At 46.0% G+C, this 16,383-nt stretch overlaps 1 protein-coding gene across 3 annotated transcripts in view; it reads left to right on the top strand.

Moving 5' to 3' along the window:
- ggps1 (geranylgeranyl diphosphate synthase 1) overlaps positions 1–15,049 on the top strand; it is a 32,811-nt gene extending 17,762 nt beyond the window's left edge. For all 3 annotated transcript variants that reach the window (XM_046368403.1, XM_046368405.1, XM_046368404.1), the window contains 4 exons: positions 1,770–1,840; positions 10,689–10,853; positions 11,255–11,470; positions 13,570–15,049. In XM_046368403.1, coding sequence (XP_046224359.1) covers positions 1,770–1,840; positions 10,689–10,853; positions 11,255–11,470; positions 13,570–13,971 — 854 coding nt within the window. In that variant the 3' untranslated portion in view covers positions 13,972–15,049. The remainder of the gene's footprint in view (positions 1–1,769; positions 1,841–10,688; positions 10,854–11,254; positions 11,471–13,569) is intronic.
- The last annotated feature ends 1,334 nt before the right edge of the window (positions 15,050–16,383 follow it).

The raw sequence follows: 16,383 nt of genomic DNA, 5'->3' as shown, positions 1-16,383 counted from the left end.
CACTCGGCACTCTGGATAAGAGCGTCTGCTAAATGACTTAAATGTAAATGTCGTCCGTCAAGACTGTAAAGATATTTATTTTTATTTTTGACCTTTTTAATAAATGTAGGCTTAGAGGACAGAGAAACTGACCCCTGGTATAATTTGGGATGCTTTTAAAGGTGTTCATTAGGAGAATGATAATCTCAAATTAAATCTGAGTTAGAAATTTATCACTATTTTTTTCAGAAAAATGCCATAAAAAATGTAATTAAAATGTCTGAACTTCAGCAGGAATATGGTCTTTTACTTTTAGAAGGGCGCCAACAACTACAGGTTAAACTCAGAATACTACAAATACATTCATTTGAAACTAAGCAACTAATGACAATTTGAAAAGCTTCTTTGAATTTCTATAGAATTAAACAGTTGGACTGAACCTACATTCTTCTTAGACCAACACGACTGACAAAACATATCACCCCAAAATAAATATTAGGCACTGTAAAAATATTCACACGGGGAAAAGAACCAGGAAATTGCTTTCAAATAGAAGTTTTGGGACGTAGTGCCGCCCCTTTTTACACAAATGACACGTCACTTAATTCAGTACTTCCTAGTGCCATATATTAAAACGGTTATTTCAGTTCTATTAAAACCAGGAAAATCTGAAGTCCCCTGCCGATTACAGACCCTTTAAGGTTAAAGAAATACGTTTTTACCAGACTTGATACATATCAATCAAACAGGGTTTATTAAAAAAACACACATTTTTATATCTTGTTTTTGTAAGTATCAGTAATGTCTGTTGATGCTAAGCTTTTGACAGGCTTGAATGTCCTTTTACATTCAAAACTTTGGACACTTGCAACTTTACAGCTGAAATAACACATGAAATAAATATTATATAAATGTCCTAAAGCAAAAATGCAAATAATGCATTATCAGATAAAATTGCTTAAGAAAAGGGCACAAGACAAGGATGTCCTCTCTCCCCTTCATGTTTACGCTGGCAATTACATTTTTGGGGGCCTTGTTCCAGGCGGTGTCAGGGCCTGGATGGCAGGGAGCTCAGCTCCAGTGATTGTGTTCCTATATGGGTAGGAAGTACATGGGGAAAATTCTCAATTGGGCAAAAGGCTCATCTCCTCCGTCCTCTGTCATCCGTGACCCTTAAACCGATAAGTGGTCGAGGAGAGTGTCAATTCATTAGTATTATTCATTCATGATTCATTATTATTTTTCAGTAGTATTCACACCTCCAGAACCTTCTCTCCTAAACAAAGCTGACAAAATAACTGTAGAAATGCCTTTCATCTTTCCTCGTAAACCCATTCAGGTTTATAGACTGGTTTTTCATCTTGGTTTTCAATCTTCGCCTGGTTTTTACTGTAGAAGGCTTTTATCATACTCCAGATTCAATGGGATGTTTTCTGGAATATGTCCCAAAATACTATTCCCCATATAGTGCACTACTTTGACCAGGTCCATGTTTTATATACGGTATAGTAGTGCCCTAATATAGGGCATAGAGTGCCATTTGGGATACAGTCCTGGTTGTTCAAAGTGAAGAAGTGGGGAAATACTTTTTAGCTTCCTGTTGAGCTTTGAAACAAGTCTGTGTCACAAATGGCCCCCTATTCCTTATGTAGCTCACTACTTTTGAGCGCTATTAGAGAATAGGGTTTCATTTGGGATGCAAGCATGGCAGTGGTCTTTGTTTGTCCATAGTACTCCATACTCTGTCTTTTTTTTAAATTAAACAAACTTTTCCTTTTGGACTTTTTCAGGAAAACAAGTACGGACTAAACTCTCTCAGGCGTTTAACCACTGGCTCAATGTTCCCGAGGACAAACTTCAGGTAAGGACCGGAATGTTTCAATGAGGCTATTCCCCAAATGGGGAACCTGGTCAAAGGTAGTGCACTATTAAGGGAATAGGAATCCTATTATAGCATTTTTTAAACATTCTGCTTTATAAATACTCTGTAAATATGGGTTTGTATGAAAATCCTGAAAAACTCATGTAATTAGAAAATGTTGTGTTCCAGGCCTGTAAAAGTCATGGAAATTAGTTACATTTTGGTTCATGTAATTCATTTAGGCACACTTTTTTTTATTTTTTTTTTATTTTTTTTTATGTATCAATCGCTTACAAATCTGGCACCACCTGAGTATGTGTGCCAATGCGAGTGGGCCATTGGTCACGGAGAGAGAGTGAGACGGTACAGCAGCAGGTATAACATAATGACAACAGACTCTATCTAGATACAGAGCCTTAGGAGAGTGTTCAGACCGCTTCAGTTTTTCCACATTTTGTTATATTTATCTGATGGCATATATTATTATATATTATTATTATATATTATATATATTATTATTATTATTATTATTATATTATTATATTATTATTATTATATTATTGTTACGTTAAGTTGCCTTATTCTATAAAAGATTGAATTCTAAACAAAAGAGATCCTTGATGAGAACCTGCTCTCAGGACCTCAAACTGGGGTTGAAGGTTCACCTTCCAACAGGACAATGACCATAAGCACACAGCCAAGACAACGCAGGAGTGGCTTTGGGACAAGTCTCTGAGTGTATAGTACTGTACTGTTGGAGCTAGCAACACAAGCATTTAGTTAGATACTACTGTTGGAGCTAGAAACACAAGCATTTAGTTAGATATTACTGCACTGTTGGAGCTAGCAACACAAGCATTTAGTTAGATACTACTGCACTGTTGGAGCTAGGAACACAAGCATTTAGTTAGATACTACTGCACTGTTGGAGCTAGGAACACAAGCATTTAGTTAGATACTACTGTTGGAGCTAGGAACACAAGCATTTAGTTAGATACTACTGCACTGTTGGAGCTAGGAACACAAGCATTTAGTTAGATACTACTGTTGGAGCTAGGAACACAAGCATTTAGTTAGATACTACTGCACTGTTGGAGCTAGCAACACAAGCATTTAGTTAGATACTACTGCACTGTTGGAGCTAGAAACACAAGCATTTAGTTAGGTACTACTGCACTGTTGGAGCTAGGAACACAAGCATTTAGTTAGATACTACTGTTGGAGCTAGGAACACAAGCATTTAGTTAGATACTACTGCACTGTTGGAGCTAGAAACACAAGCATTTAGTTAGATACTACTGTTGGAGCTAGAAACACAAGCATTTAGTTAGATATTACTGCACTGTTGGAGCTAGAAACACAAGCATTTAGTTAGATACTACTGCACTGTTGGAGCTAGGAACACAAGCATTTAGTTAGATACTACTGCACTGTTGGAGCTAGGAACACAAGCATTTAGTTAGATACTACTGCACTGTTGGAGCTAGAAACACAAGCATTTAGTTAGATACTACTGCACTGTTGGAGCTAGGAACACAAGCATTTAGTTAGATACTACTGTTGGAGCTAGGAACACATGCATTTAGTTAGATACTACTGCACTGTTGGAGCTAGGAACACATGCATTTAGTTAGATACTACTGCACTGTTGGAGCTAGGAACACAAGCATTTAGTTAGATACTACTGTTGGAGCTAGGAACACAAGCATTTAGTTAGATACTACTGCACTGTTGGAGCTAGAAACACAAGCATTTAGTTAGATACTACTGTTGGAGCTAGGAACACAAGCATTTAGTTAGATACTACTGTACTGTTGGAGCTAGGAACACAAGCATTTAGTTAGGTACTACTGCACTGTTGGAGCTAGGAACACAAGCATTTAGTTAGATACTACTGTTGGAGCTAGGAACACAAGCATTTAGTTAGATACTACTGCACTGTTGGAGCTAGAAACACAAGCATTTAGTTAGATACTACTGTTGGAGCTAGGAACACAAGCATTTAGTTAGATACTACTGTACTGTTGGAGCTAGGAACACAAGCATTTAGTTAGGTACTACTGCACTGTTGGAGCTAGGAACACAAGCATTTAGTTAGATACTACTGCACTGTTGGAGCTAGGAACACCAGCATTTAGTTAGATACTACTGTACTGTTGGAGCTAGAAACACAAGCATTTAGTTAGATACTACTGCACTGTTGGAGCTAGGAACACAAGCATTTAGTTAGATACTACTGCACTGTTGGAGCTAGGAACACAAGCATTTAGTTAGATACTACTGCACTGTTGGAGCTAGGAACACAAGCATTTCCCTACACTGTTAATAACAGCTGCTAAATATGTGTATTTGACCAATACAATTTGATTTGAACTCCGGTCCCCCTCGCGGGCAGCTCAACTCCGGTCCCCCTCGCGGGCAGCTCAACTCCGGTCCCCCTCGCGGGCAGCTCAACTCCGGTCCCCCTCGCGGGCAGCTCAACTCCGGTCCCCCTCGCGGGCAGCTCAACTCCGGTCCCCCTCGCGGGCAGCTCAACTCCGGTCCCCCTCGCGGGCAGCTCAACTCCGGTCCCCCTCGCGGGCAGCTCAACTCCGGTCCCCCTCGCGGGCAGCTCAACTCTGGTCCCCTCACGGGCAGCTCCTGGGCTCTTGATATTCCAGTGAGCCCTATGACCCTCTGACTTGAGGTAAATAGAAAATGATAGGTGTATTTATATGGAATGCCAAATGAAGAGACATTTGTTCTGTTTGATTGGCATGTTGGCAGCCTCCATTTTTAAATGCAGAACATGTGACCAGATTCAGTGTGCGTGTACAAAGAGCTCCCGAAACAACGGGTGACATGTATCTGTTATTGTGTCACAGCACAGCGATGACACAGCTCTCCTCCCTATCAATTCGATTTCAATTTAATTCTTGCTCTCCTCTCTCGGCGCGCTCTCCTCTCTCTCTCTCCGCCCGCTCTCCTCTCTCTCTCTCCGCCCGCTCTCCTCTCTCTTTCTCTCTCCGCCCGCTCTCCTCTCTCTTTCTCTCTCTCTCTTTCTCTCTCTTTCTTTCTCTCTCTCTCTTTCTCTTTCTCTCTCTTTCTCTCTCTGCGCTTGCTCTCTGCTACATCTCCCCCTCTCTCTTCATCTCTGTGCGGCAGCGTGGTTTATTTGGCAGTAAACTCTCCCTGAACCCGGCCAACAGACTGAGCGCCATCATTAACAAGCGGTCTGTCAGGCACTGTAGTCAGTCGCCTCAACACCATGGAAACAGCACAGATACAGCCAGCCAGTGACTGGTTCACCCATGTCTCTGTCATCTGTCCTGCTGTTTATTTATTCTCCATCGGGAAACACACACCTCTTTGCATGTTACTATTTCCATGATCCAGAGCTTCCATCTGTAGGCGTTTGACTCCTGAAACCCCTTGACCAGCTACAGCCTCTCTAGCAGCCTCCAGCCTAGAGCTGGCAATTCAATTCTGACTGACTTGAGGTTCTCTGTACTGTGGCCCTGTCTGGGAACTGCAGCTCGTAATTAGTACAGTAGTTGCCTCTTGCTCTGTCTAGTGGTCTGTGGGTCTGTAGGCTAGCAGTGTAGGGGTCAGGGGAGCTCTGTAGTGTACGGGTCAGGAGAGCTCTGTAGTGTAGGGGTCAGGGGAGCTCTAGTGTAGGGGTCAGGGGAGCTCTGTAGGCTAGTAGTGTAGGGGTCAGGGGAGCTCTAGTGTAGGGGTCAGGGGAGCTCTAGTGTAGGGGTCAGGGGAGCTCTAGTGTAGGGGTCAGGGGAGCTCTAGTGTAGGGGTCAGGGGAGCTCTAGTGTAGGGGTCAGGGGAGCTCTAGTGTAGGGGTCAGGGGAGCTCTAGTGTAGGGGTCAGGGAGCTCTAGTGTAGGGGTCAGGGGAGCTCTAGTGTAGGGGTCAGGGGAGCTCTAGTGTAGGGGTCAGGGGAGCTCTAGTGTAGGGGTCAGGGGAGCTCTGTAGGCTAGTAGTCAGGGGAGCTCTGTAGTGTAGGGGTCAGGGGAGCTCTGTAGGCTAGTAGTGTTGGGGTCAGGGGAGCTCTAGTGTAGGGGTCAGGGGAGCTCTGTAGGCTAGTAGTGTAGGGGTCAGGGGAGCTCTGTAGTGTAGGGGTCAGGGGAGCTCTGTAGGCTAGTAGTGTAGGGGTCAGGGGAGCTCTGTAGTGTTGGGGTCAGGGGAGCTCTGTAGTGTAGGGGTCAGGGAGGTCTGTAGTGTAGGGGTCAGGAGAGCTCTGTAGTGTAGGGGTCAGGGGAGCTCTGTAGGCTAGTAGTGTAGGGGTCAGGGGAGCTCTGTAGGCTAGTAGTGTAGGGGTCAGGGGAGCTCTGTAGGCTAGCAGTGTAGGGGTCAGGGGAGCTCTGTAGGCTAGCAGTGTAGGGGTCAGGGGAGCTCTGTAGGCTAGTAGTGTAGGGGTCAGGGGAGCTCTGTAGGCTAGCAGTGTAGGGGTCAGGGGAGCTCTGTAGGCTAGCAGTGTAGGGGTCAGGGGAGCTCTGTAGGCTAGCAGTGTAGGGGTCAGGGGAGCTCTGTAGGCTAGTAGTGTAGGGGTCAGGGGAGCTCTGTAGGCTAGTAGTGTAGGGGTCAGGGGAGCTCTGTAGGCTAGCAGTGTAGGGGTCAGGGGAGCTCTGTAGGCTAGCAGTGTAGGGGTCAGGGGAGCTCTGTAGTGTAGGGGTCAGGGGAGCTCTGTAGTGTAGGGGTCAGGAGAGCTCTGTAGTGTAGGGGTCAGGGGAGCTCTAGTGTAGGGGTCAGGGGAGCTCTAGTGTAGGGGTCAGGGGAGCTCTAGTGTAGGGGGGTCAGGGAGCTCTAGTGTAGGGGTCAGGGGAGCTCTAGTGTAGGGGTCAGGGGAGCTCTAGTGTAGGGGTCAGGGGAGCTCTAGTGTAGGGGTCAGGGGAGCTCTAGTGTAGGGGTCAGGGGAGCTCTAGTGTAGGGGTCAGGGGAGCTCTAGTGTAGGGGTCAGGGGAGCTCTAGTGTAGGGGTCAGGGGAGCTCTAGTGTAGGGGTCAGGGAGCTCTGTAGGCTAGTAGTGTAGGGGTCTCTGGTGTAGCTCTGTAGTGTCTGTAGGGGTCAGGGGTCAGCTCTGTAGGCTAGTAGTGTAGGGGTCAGGGGAGCTCTGTAGTGTAGGGGTCAGGGGAGCTCTGTAGGCTAGTCGTGTAGGGGTCAGGGGAGCTCTGTAGTGTAGGGGTCAGGGGAGCTCTGTAGGCTAGTCGTGTAGGGGTCAGGGGAGCTCTGTAGGCTAGTCGTGTAGGGGTCAGGGGAGCTCTGTAGGCTAGTAGTGTAGGGGTCAGGGGAGCTCTGTAGGCTAGCAGTGTAGGGGTCAGGGGAGCTCTGTAGGCTAGCAGTGTAGGGGTCAGGGGAGCTCTGTAGTGTAGGGGTCAGGGGAGCTCTGTAGTGTAGGGGTCAGGAGAGCTCTGTAGTGTAGGGGTCAGTAGCTCTGTGTAGGGGTCAGGGAGCTCTAGTGTAGGGGTCAGGGAGCTCTAGTAGGGGTCAGGGGAGCTCTAGTGTAGGGGTCAGGGAGCTCTGTAGGCTAGTGTAGGGGTCAGGGGAGCTCTAGTGTAGGGGTCAGGGGAGCTCTAGTGTAGGGGTCAGGGGAGCTCTAGTGTAGGGGTCAGGGGAGCTCTAGTGTAGGGGTCAGGGGAGCTCTAGTGTAGGGGTCAGGGGAGCTCTGTAGGCTAGTACTGTAGGGGTCAGGGGAGCTCTGTAGTGTAGGGGTCAGGGGAGCTCTATAGTGTAGGGGTCAGGGGAACTCTGTAGTGTAGGGGTCAGGGGAGCTCTGTAGTGTAGGGGTCAGGGGAGCTCTGTAGGCTAGTCGTGTAGGGGTCAGGGGAGCTCTGTAGGCTAGTAGTGTAGGGGTCAGGGGAGCTCTAGAGGCTAGTAGTGTAGGGGTCAGGGGAGCTCTAGAGGCTAGTAGTGTAGGGGTCAGGGGGCTCTGTAGGCTAGTAGTGTTGGGGTCAGGGGAGCTCTAGTGTAGGGGTCAGGGGAGCTCTGTAGGCTAGTAGTGTAGGGGTCAGGGGAGCTCTGTAGGCTAGTAGTGTAGGGGTCAGGGGAGCTCTGTAGTGTAGGGGTCAGGGGAGCTCTGTAGTGTAGGGGTCAGGGGAGCTCTGTAGTGTAGGGGTCAGGAGAGCTCTGTAGTGTAGGGGTCAGGGGAGCTCTATAGGCTAGTAGTGTAGGGGTCAGGGGAGCTCTGTAGTGTAGGGGTCAGAGGAACTCTGTAGTGTAGGGGTCAGGGGAGCTCTGTAGTGTAGGGGTCAGGGGAGCTCTGTAGTGTAGGGGTCAGGGGAGCTCTGTAGTGTAGGGGTCAGGGGAGCTCTGTAGTGTAGGGGTCAGGGGAGCTCTGTAGGCTAGTAGTGTAGGGGTCAGGGGAGCTCTGTAGGCTAGTAGTGTAGGGGTCAGGGGAGCTCTGTAGGCTAGTAGTGTAGGGGTCAGGGGAGCTCTGTAGACTAGTAGTGTAGGGGTCAGGAGAGCTCTGTAGTGTAGGGGTCAGGAGAGCTCTGTAGTGTAGGGGTCAGGGGAGCTCTGTAGGCTAGTAGTGTAGGGGTCAGGGGAGCTCTGTAGTGTAGGGGCCAGGGGAGCTCTGTAGTGTTGGGGTCAGGGGAGCTCTGTAGGCTAGTAGTGTAGGGGTCAGGGGAGCTCTGTAGACTAGTAGTGTAGGGGTCAGGAGAGCTCTGTAGTGTAGGGGTCAGGGGAGCTCTGTAGTGTAGGGGTCAGGGGAGCTCTGTAGGCTAGTAGTGTAGGGGTCAGGGGAGCTCTGTAGTGTAGGGGTCAGGGGAGCTCTGTAGTGTAGGGGCCAGGGGAGCTCTGTAGTGTAGGGGCCAGGGGAGCTCTGTAGTGTTGTGGTCAGGGGAGCTCTGTAGGCTAGTAGTGTAGGGGTCAGGGGAGCTCTGTAGACTAGTAGTGTAGGGGTCAGGAGAGCTCTGTAGTGTAGTGGTCAGGGGAGCTCTGTAGGCTAGTAGAGTAGGGGTCAGGGGAGCTCTGTAGGCTAGTAGTGTAGGGGTCAGGGGAGCTCTGTAGGCTAGTAGTGTAGGGGTCAGGGGAGCTCTAGTGTAGGGGTCAGGGGAGCTCTGTAGGCTAGTAGTGTTGGGGTCAGGGGAGCTCTGTAGTGTTGGGGTCAGGGGAGCTCTGTAGTGTAGGGGTCAGGGGAGCTCTGTAGTGTAGGGGTCAGGGGAGCTCTGTAGTGTAGGGGTCAGGGGAGCTCTGTAGTGTAGGGGTCAGGGGAGCTCTGTAGTGTAGGGGTCAGGAGAGCTCTGTAGACTAGTAGTGTAGGGGTCAGGGGAGCTCTGTAGTGTAGGGGCCAGGGGAGCTCTGTAGTGTAGTGGTCAGGGGAGCTCTGTAGTGTAGTGGTCAGGGGAGCTCTGTAGGCTAGTAGTGTAGGGCTCAGGGGAGCTCTGTAGACTAGTAGTATAGGGGTCAGGGGAGCTCTGTAGTGTAGGGGCCAGGGGAGCTCTGTAGTGTAGGGGTCAGGGGAGCTCTGTAGGCTAGTAGTGTAGGGGTCAGGGGAGCTCTGTAGGCTAGTAGTGTAGGGGTCAGGGGAGCTCTGTAGTGTAGGGGTCAGGGGAGCTCTTTTCCGACAGTGCGCCCCCTGGCTGTGGCAAAGAGACATGACACATCTATTCTCTGCCTGGAGCTGTTTTCTGATAGTGCGCCCCCTGGCTGTGGCAGAGAGATGTCAGGTTCTGGGCCAACAGGGGGGGGGGGGGGGGGGGGGGTGATTTCTAGTCCTCGAGGTCCTGATTGGTGAGACAGTTTTTTTTGCCGCCGCTATCACACCTGACTCTAATAGTCACCTAATCAGGATCTTCAGTTAAAAATGCAATGTGATTAATTAGCTGTGTTTGCTGGGGATGGAGAAAAGATGTTCTACCAATCAGACCCTCGAGGACTGGCGTTGCCCACCCCTCCCCCGTTTTAAATTAAATTCCTCTCTAACAAACACGTATTATATTCAACAGACTAAGTTCCTAAACAACGAATCTAACAAGATGAGCACTTTATGTCCACCGACAGCTATGCAGGTACAAAATGGCACCCTATGAAGTACACTACTTACTCGGTGAATCTCAATCTCTCTCCAAATTACATGCCCTCTCACAGTGCAGCCTTGTCAGGTAGCTCCCCCTACTGGAGAATAGCTGTAGCACAGCAGGACTCTGAGCATGGCTAGACGGTAACTCTGCGGTGAAGGCCTGCAACGTCTCTTCTGACCTGTGACTGACTACAACTTCTTGGGAGTTTTTCCTAGCTACTGTGCCTCTGCATTGCTTGCTCGTCGTCGTTGTTGTTGTTGTTGTTGTTGTCTGGGTATCTGTAAAGCACTTTGAAAACTGCTGATGTAATAAAAAGGGTTTTTATAAAAACCAATGTGATTTGTATGTGTAATATCTTGATATGAATCGACCAGACGGGAACACCTCTTGAGATGCTTTCAACCATAGAGGATGGTTTTGTTTTCCGCTTGTTCCTCTGGGGGAAGAAATAATATGTATATATATATATATATATACACACAGAACCAGTCAAACGTTTGGGCACACCTACTCATTCAAGGATTTTTTAAATTGTTTTAATTAACACGCTGTCATCAAGGCAAAGGGTGGCTACTTTGCAGAATCTTAATTCAATTTATTTAACACCTTCTCTGTTTTGGTTACTACGTGATTCCATATGTGCTATTTCATAGTTTTGATGTCTTCACTATTATTCTACAATGTATAAAATAGTGAAAATAAAGAAAAACCCTTGAATGAGGAGGTGTGTCCAAACTGTTGACTGGTACTGTATATACAAAACAAACTGAAATGAAACTGTAGGACTCTACATGTTTAAACAGCTGTGAGAAACCACATGAAAATGTCTCTTGCCTAGGTGATCATACAAGTGACAGAGATGCTACACAACGCTAGTCTCCTGATAGATGACATTGAGGACAGTTCTACACTGAGGAGAGGTTTCCCTGTCGCCCACAGCATCTATGGAGTCCCCTCTGTTATCAACTCTGCCAACTACGTCTACTTCCTGGGACTGGAGAAGGTGAGAGTCATTGATTGGTTGATTTTTGACCAGCGTGTTCACCAGACAGCATTATAACCCATGTGTTGTTGGTATTATTAGGTGCTAACCCTGGATCACCCAGAGGCAGTGCATGTGGTCACCAGACAGCATTATAACCCATGTGTTGTTGGTATTATTAGGTGCTAACCCTGGATCACCCCGAGGCAGTGCATGTGGTCACCAGACAGCATTATAACCCATGTGTTGTTGGTATTATTAGGTGCTAACCCTGGATCACCCAGAGGCAGTGCATGTGGTCACCAGACAGCATTATAACCCATGTGTTGTTGGTATTATTAGGTGCTAACCCTGGATCACCCCGAGGCAGTGCATGTGGTCACCAGACAGCATTATAACCCATGTGTTGTTGGTATTATTAGGTGCTAACCCTGGATCACCCCGAGGCAGTGCATGTGTTCACCAGACAGCTGTTGGAGCTGCATCGCGGCCAGGGCCTAGACATCCACTGGAGGGACACCTACACCTGTCCTACAGAGAGCCAGTACCGTACCATGGTCCTCCAGAAGACGGGGGGTCTGTTTGGCCTGGCCGTGGGGCTCATGCAGCTGTTCTCTGGCTGGAAACGAGACCTTAAGGTACATTTTATTATATCGACTATTTTATTCTTATTTTATTTCCTGCATATTTATTTTATATGTTGCTGTTAATGCTGCAACTTCATCTTCTAAACTTATTTGGCTACTATTTAAAAATATATATAGTCAAGTTTTGGACAGCTGAAGCAAGTCACACATTTGATTTTACTTTTTGAAGTTTTTCTAGTAAATTGGCGAGAGGACGGCTTTGTAATGCAGTTAAGCTGCTCTTTCCCGTGTATATTGGATTGACAGGCACACTCCTCGGAGCCTGGTGGTTCCTGTAGGGGTTTGCATCTTTGTGTTGTTTAAACTAGTTAGGGATAGGGGGGATATCTGTTGAAACTAGTTAGGGATAGGGGGGATATCTGTTGAAACTAGTTAGGGATAGGCGGGATATCTGTTAAAACTAGTTAGGGATAGGGGGATATCTGTTGAAACTAGTTAGGGATATCTGTTGAAACTAGTTAGGGATATCTGTTGAAACTAGTTAGGGATAGGGGGATATCTGTTGAAACTAGTTAGGGATAGGGGGATATCTGTTGAAACTAGTTAGGGATAGGGGGATATCTGTTGAAACTAGTTAGGGATAGGCAGGATATCTGTTGAAACTAGTTAGGGATATCTGTTGAAACTAGTTAGGGATAGGGGGGATATCTGTTGAAACTAGTTGGGGATATCTGTTGAAACTGGTTAGGGATATCTGTTGAAACTAGTTAGGGATAGGGGGATATCTGTTGAAACTAGTTAGGGATATCTGTTGAAACTAGTTAGGGATAGGGGGGATATCTGTTGAAACTAGTTAGGGATATCTGTTGAAACTAGTTAGGGATAGGGGGATATCTGAAACTAGTTAGGGATAGGGGGGATATCTGTTGAAACTAGTTAGGGATATCTGTTGAAACTAGTTAGGGATAGGGGGATATCTGTTGAAACTAGTTGGGGATATCTGTTGAAACTAGTTAGGGATAGGCAGGATATCTGTTGAAACTAGTTAGGGATAGGCGGGATATCTGTTAAAACTAGTTAGGGATAGGGGGATATCTGTTAAAACTAGTTAGGGATATCTGTTGAAACTAGTTAGGGATAGGGGGGATATCTGTTGAAACTAGTTAGGGATATCTGTTGAGACTAGTTAGGGATAGGGGGGATATCTGTTGAAACTAGTTAGGGATATCTGTTGAGACTAGTTAGGGATAGGGGGGATATCTGTTGAAACTAGTTAGGGATAGGGGGGATATCTGTTGAAACTAGTTGGGGATATCTGTTGAAACTAGTTGGGGATATCTGTTGAAACTAGTTAGGGATATCTGTTGAAACTAGTTAGGGATATCTGTTGAAACTAGTTAGGGATATCTGCTGAAACTAGTTAGGGATAGGGGGATATCTGTTGAAACTAGTTAGGGATAGGGGGATATCTGTTGAAACTAGTTAGGGATATCTGTTGAAACTAGTTAGGGATAGGGGGGATATCTGTTGAAAATAGTTTGGGATATCTGTTGAAACTAGTTAGGGATATCTGTTGAAACTAGTTAGGGATAGGCAGGATATCTGTTGAAACTAGTTAGGGATATCTGTTGAAACTAGTTAGGGATATCTGTTGAAACTAGTTAGGGATATATGTTGAAACTAGTTAGGGATATCTGTTGAAACTAGTTAGGGATATCTGTTGAAACTAGTTAGGGATAAGGGGGATATCTGTTGAAACTAGTTGGGGATATCTGTTGAAACTAGTTAGGGATAGGCAGGATATCTGTTGAAACTAGTTAGGGATAGGGGGGATATCTGTTAAAACTAGTTAGGGATATCTGTTAAAACTAGTTAGGGATATCTGTTGAAACTAGTTAGGGATATCTGTTGAAACTAGTTAGGGATATCTGTTGAAACTAGTTAGGGATATCTGTTGAAACTAGTTAGGGATAGGGGGATATCTGTTGAAACTAGTTGGGGGTATCTGTTGAAACTAGTTAGGGATATCTGTTGAAACTAGTTAGGGATAGGTGGGATATCTGTTAAGCACTTTGACATCTGCTTCATAAAAAAAATGTTAAACTTTCTGAAAAGCGTTTTCATTTGATTTTGACTTTTGACCCCTCTAGCCTCTCCTGGATACGTTAGGACTCTTCTTCCAGATCAGAGACGACTACGCCAACCTGAACTCAACAGAGTACAGTGAGAACAAGTCCTTCTGTGAGGATCTGACCGAGGGGAAGTTCTCCTTCCCCACCATCCATGCCATCTGGTCCCGTCCAGAGAACACTCAGGTTCAGAACATCCTGAGACAGAGGACGGAGAACGTGGACATTAAGAGGTACTGTGTGGACTACCTGGAGAAGGCAGGCTCCTTCGCCTACACCAGAGAGACCCTGCGAGGGCTGGAGGTCGAGGCATACCGCCTTATCACTGATCTGGGGGGAAACCCTGAGCTGGAGGTGTTGGTGAAACACCTCAGTAAGATGTTTAGGGAGCCTGAGACTAAATCTGTCCCTGAAGAGGACTGACCACATCTACCAGTCAGAGCCGCAGTCCAGCCACACAGAACACTGACATCATGCTCACCATACTGTCGCACGGCTGGATTATACAGAGTCCCCCTGAGCATGACAACTATACCAAAACCAAGAACTCACAGCTTCACACACCTTGTCTTTCTAGTCGTACTCTAGACAAATGTCAAACACAACACATGATTATACATATGGAGAACAGGAGATATGTTTACCACATGAACTTGTCAGAAGAACGCTGTCTCTACAAAATCTTTAAAAATTGTAAGGGTTACTTGCAGCTTCAAGTTTAGATTTTTTTTTTTTTACATTTTTTTTTTTCAATACTAAATGGAAATGAGTTTCCCGGCTTTGGTGAATGCCAAGTGTCAATGAGGTGTAGAGGAAAATTTGAGGTCAGCTTTCTGAGGAAGGTACAACCACAGTGGTGTTTGGTGCTCGTTAGATGAATGAATGTTCTATCAACGTAATAATAATAATAATAATATAATATTGTCTGCTAGCTTCACCTAAAGTTGAAGTGTGTTTCTGGTTCAACACTTAGTGTTTCTGGTTCAACACTTAGTGTTTCTGGTTCAACACTTAGTGTCTCTGGATCAACACTTAGTGTCTCTGGATCAACACTTAGTGTTTCTGGTTCAACACTTAGTGTTTCTGGTTCAACACTTAGTGTTTCTGGTTCAACACTTAGTGTTTCTGGTTCAACACTTAGTGTCTCTGGTTCAACACTTAGTGTTTCTGGTTCAACACTTAGTGTTTCTGGTTCAACACTTAGTGTTTCTGGTTCAACACTTAGTGTTTCTGGTTCAACACTTAGTGTCTCTGGTTCAACACTTAGTGTCTCTGGTTCAACACTTAGTGTCTCTGGTTCAACACTTAGTGTTTCTGGTTCAACACTTAGTGTCTCTGGTTCAACACTTAGTGTTTCTGGTTCAACACTTAGTGTCTCCAGATTCACAGTACGTTCTCCACGTTATTACATTTGTTTACGTTGATACTGTACATTGTATATGGCTGATATGTAACAAACATGAATTTGTTGAATAAAAACTTTTTTTTTGACAAATGGCATTTCATTTATTTTGGGCAGGATTAAATCCTCATGGCAGCTTTTTTTTAACATTTGAATCAATGTTCCCACATATGCGGAGACTGATAATCCCTTAGCCAGGATAGTCCTCTCTAACACAATGTTCCCACATATGCAGAGACTGATAATCCCTTAGCCAGGATAGTCCTCTCTAACACTTGCTACTGTTGGGATCCTCCCAACCAGACCGGTCCCTGCTACACCAGACTAGGGGTCTGGGTCCCAAGTGGCACCTTAAGGGACTGAGACGAGTCACAAAGGGCCCGATTTAGACTTGGGAAATGTAAGCCTTTCCCACACACTTCTCAGTAGGTGGTATTGACTTACCTTATGTAGGTGTGGCTCCCTTTTTAGTACGCCCTGAATCATTTTGAATTCAACTGCTGAAAACCCTCTCCACTTGATGGCCAACATATTTTCTCGTGTATCGCTAAGTTGGATCATTATTTATGTTAGTTACGTGAAAGTTATAATGTGAAATCGTATAAGTTGTTTTATAATGTGTCTGAAATGCTTTCTCAATATAGTAACAGTCATTGCAAGCCCTATACTTTTGTTGAATCGGAAAACATTTTGGTTTTTCATATTTTCATTATATTTGTCATGCATTTGAGCTTGTGCCCTCAGACGTGAGTTTTTATTTTTATTTTTATTTCACCTTTATTTAACCAGGTAGGCTAGTTGAGAACAAGTTCTCATTTGCAACTTCGACCTGGCCAAGATAAAGCATAGCAGTGTGAACAGACAACACAGAGTTACACATGGAATAAACAATTAACAAGTCAATAACACAGTAGGAAAAAAATGGGCAGTCTATATACAATGTGTGCAAAAGGCATGAGGAGGTAGGCGAATAATACAGTTTTGCAGAGTACACCTCAGACGTGAGTACACCTCAGACGTGAGTACACCTCAGACGTGAGTACACCTCAGACGTGAGTACACCTCAGACGTGAGTACACCTCAGACGTGAGTACACCTCAGACGTGAGTACACCTCAGACGTGAGTACTCCTCAGACGTGAGTACACCTCAGACGTGAGTACACCTCAGACGTGAGTACACCTCAGACGTGAGTACACCTCAGACGTGAGTACTCCTCAGACGTGAGTACTCCTCAGACGTGAGTACTCCTCAGACGTGAGTACACCTCAGACGTGAGTACACCTCAGACGTGAGTACACCTCAGACGTGAGTACTCCTCAGACGTGAGTACACCTCAGACGTGAGTACACCTCAGACGTGAGTACACCTCAGACGTGAGTACACCTCAGACGTGAGTACACCTCAGACGTGAGTACACCTCAGCGATTTAAA

This window comes from Oncorhynchus gorbuscha, linkage group LG11 (genome assembly GCF_021184085.1).
Source record: "Oncorhynchus gorbuscha isolate QuinsamMale2020 ecotype Even-year linkage group LG11, OgorEven_v1.0, whole genome shotgun sequence".
Classification (NCBI taxonomy): domain Eukaryota; kingdom Metazoa; phylum Chordata; class Actinopteri; order Salmoniformes; family Salmonidae; genus Oncorhynchus; species Oncorhynchus gorbuscha.
Note: the sequence above shows the minus strand (reverse complement) of the source record. Positions and strands in the feature narration are given on the sequence as shown.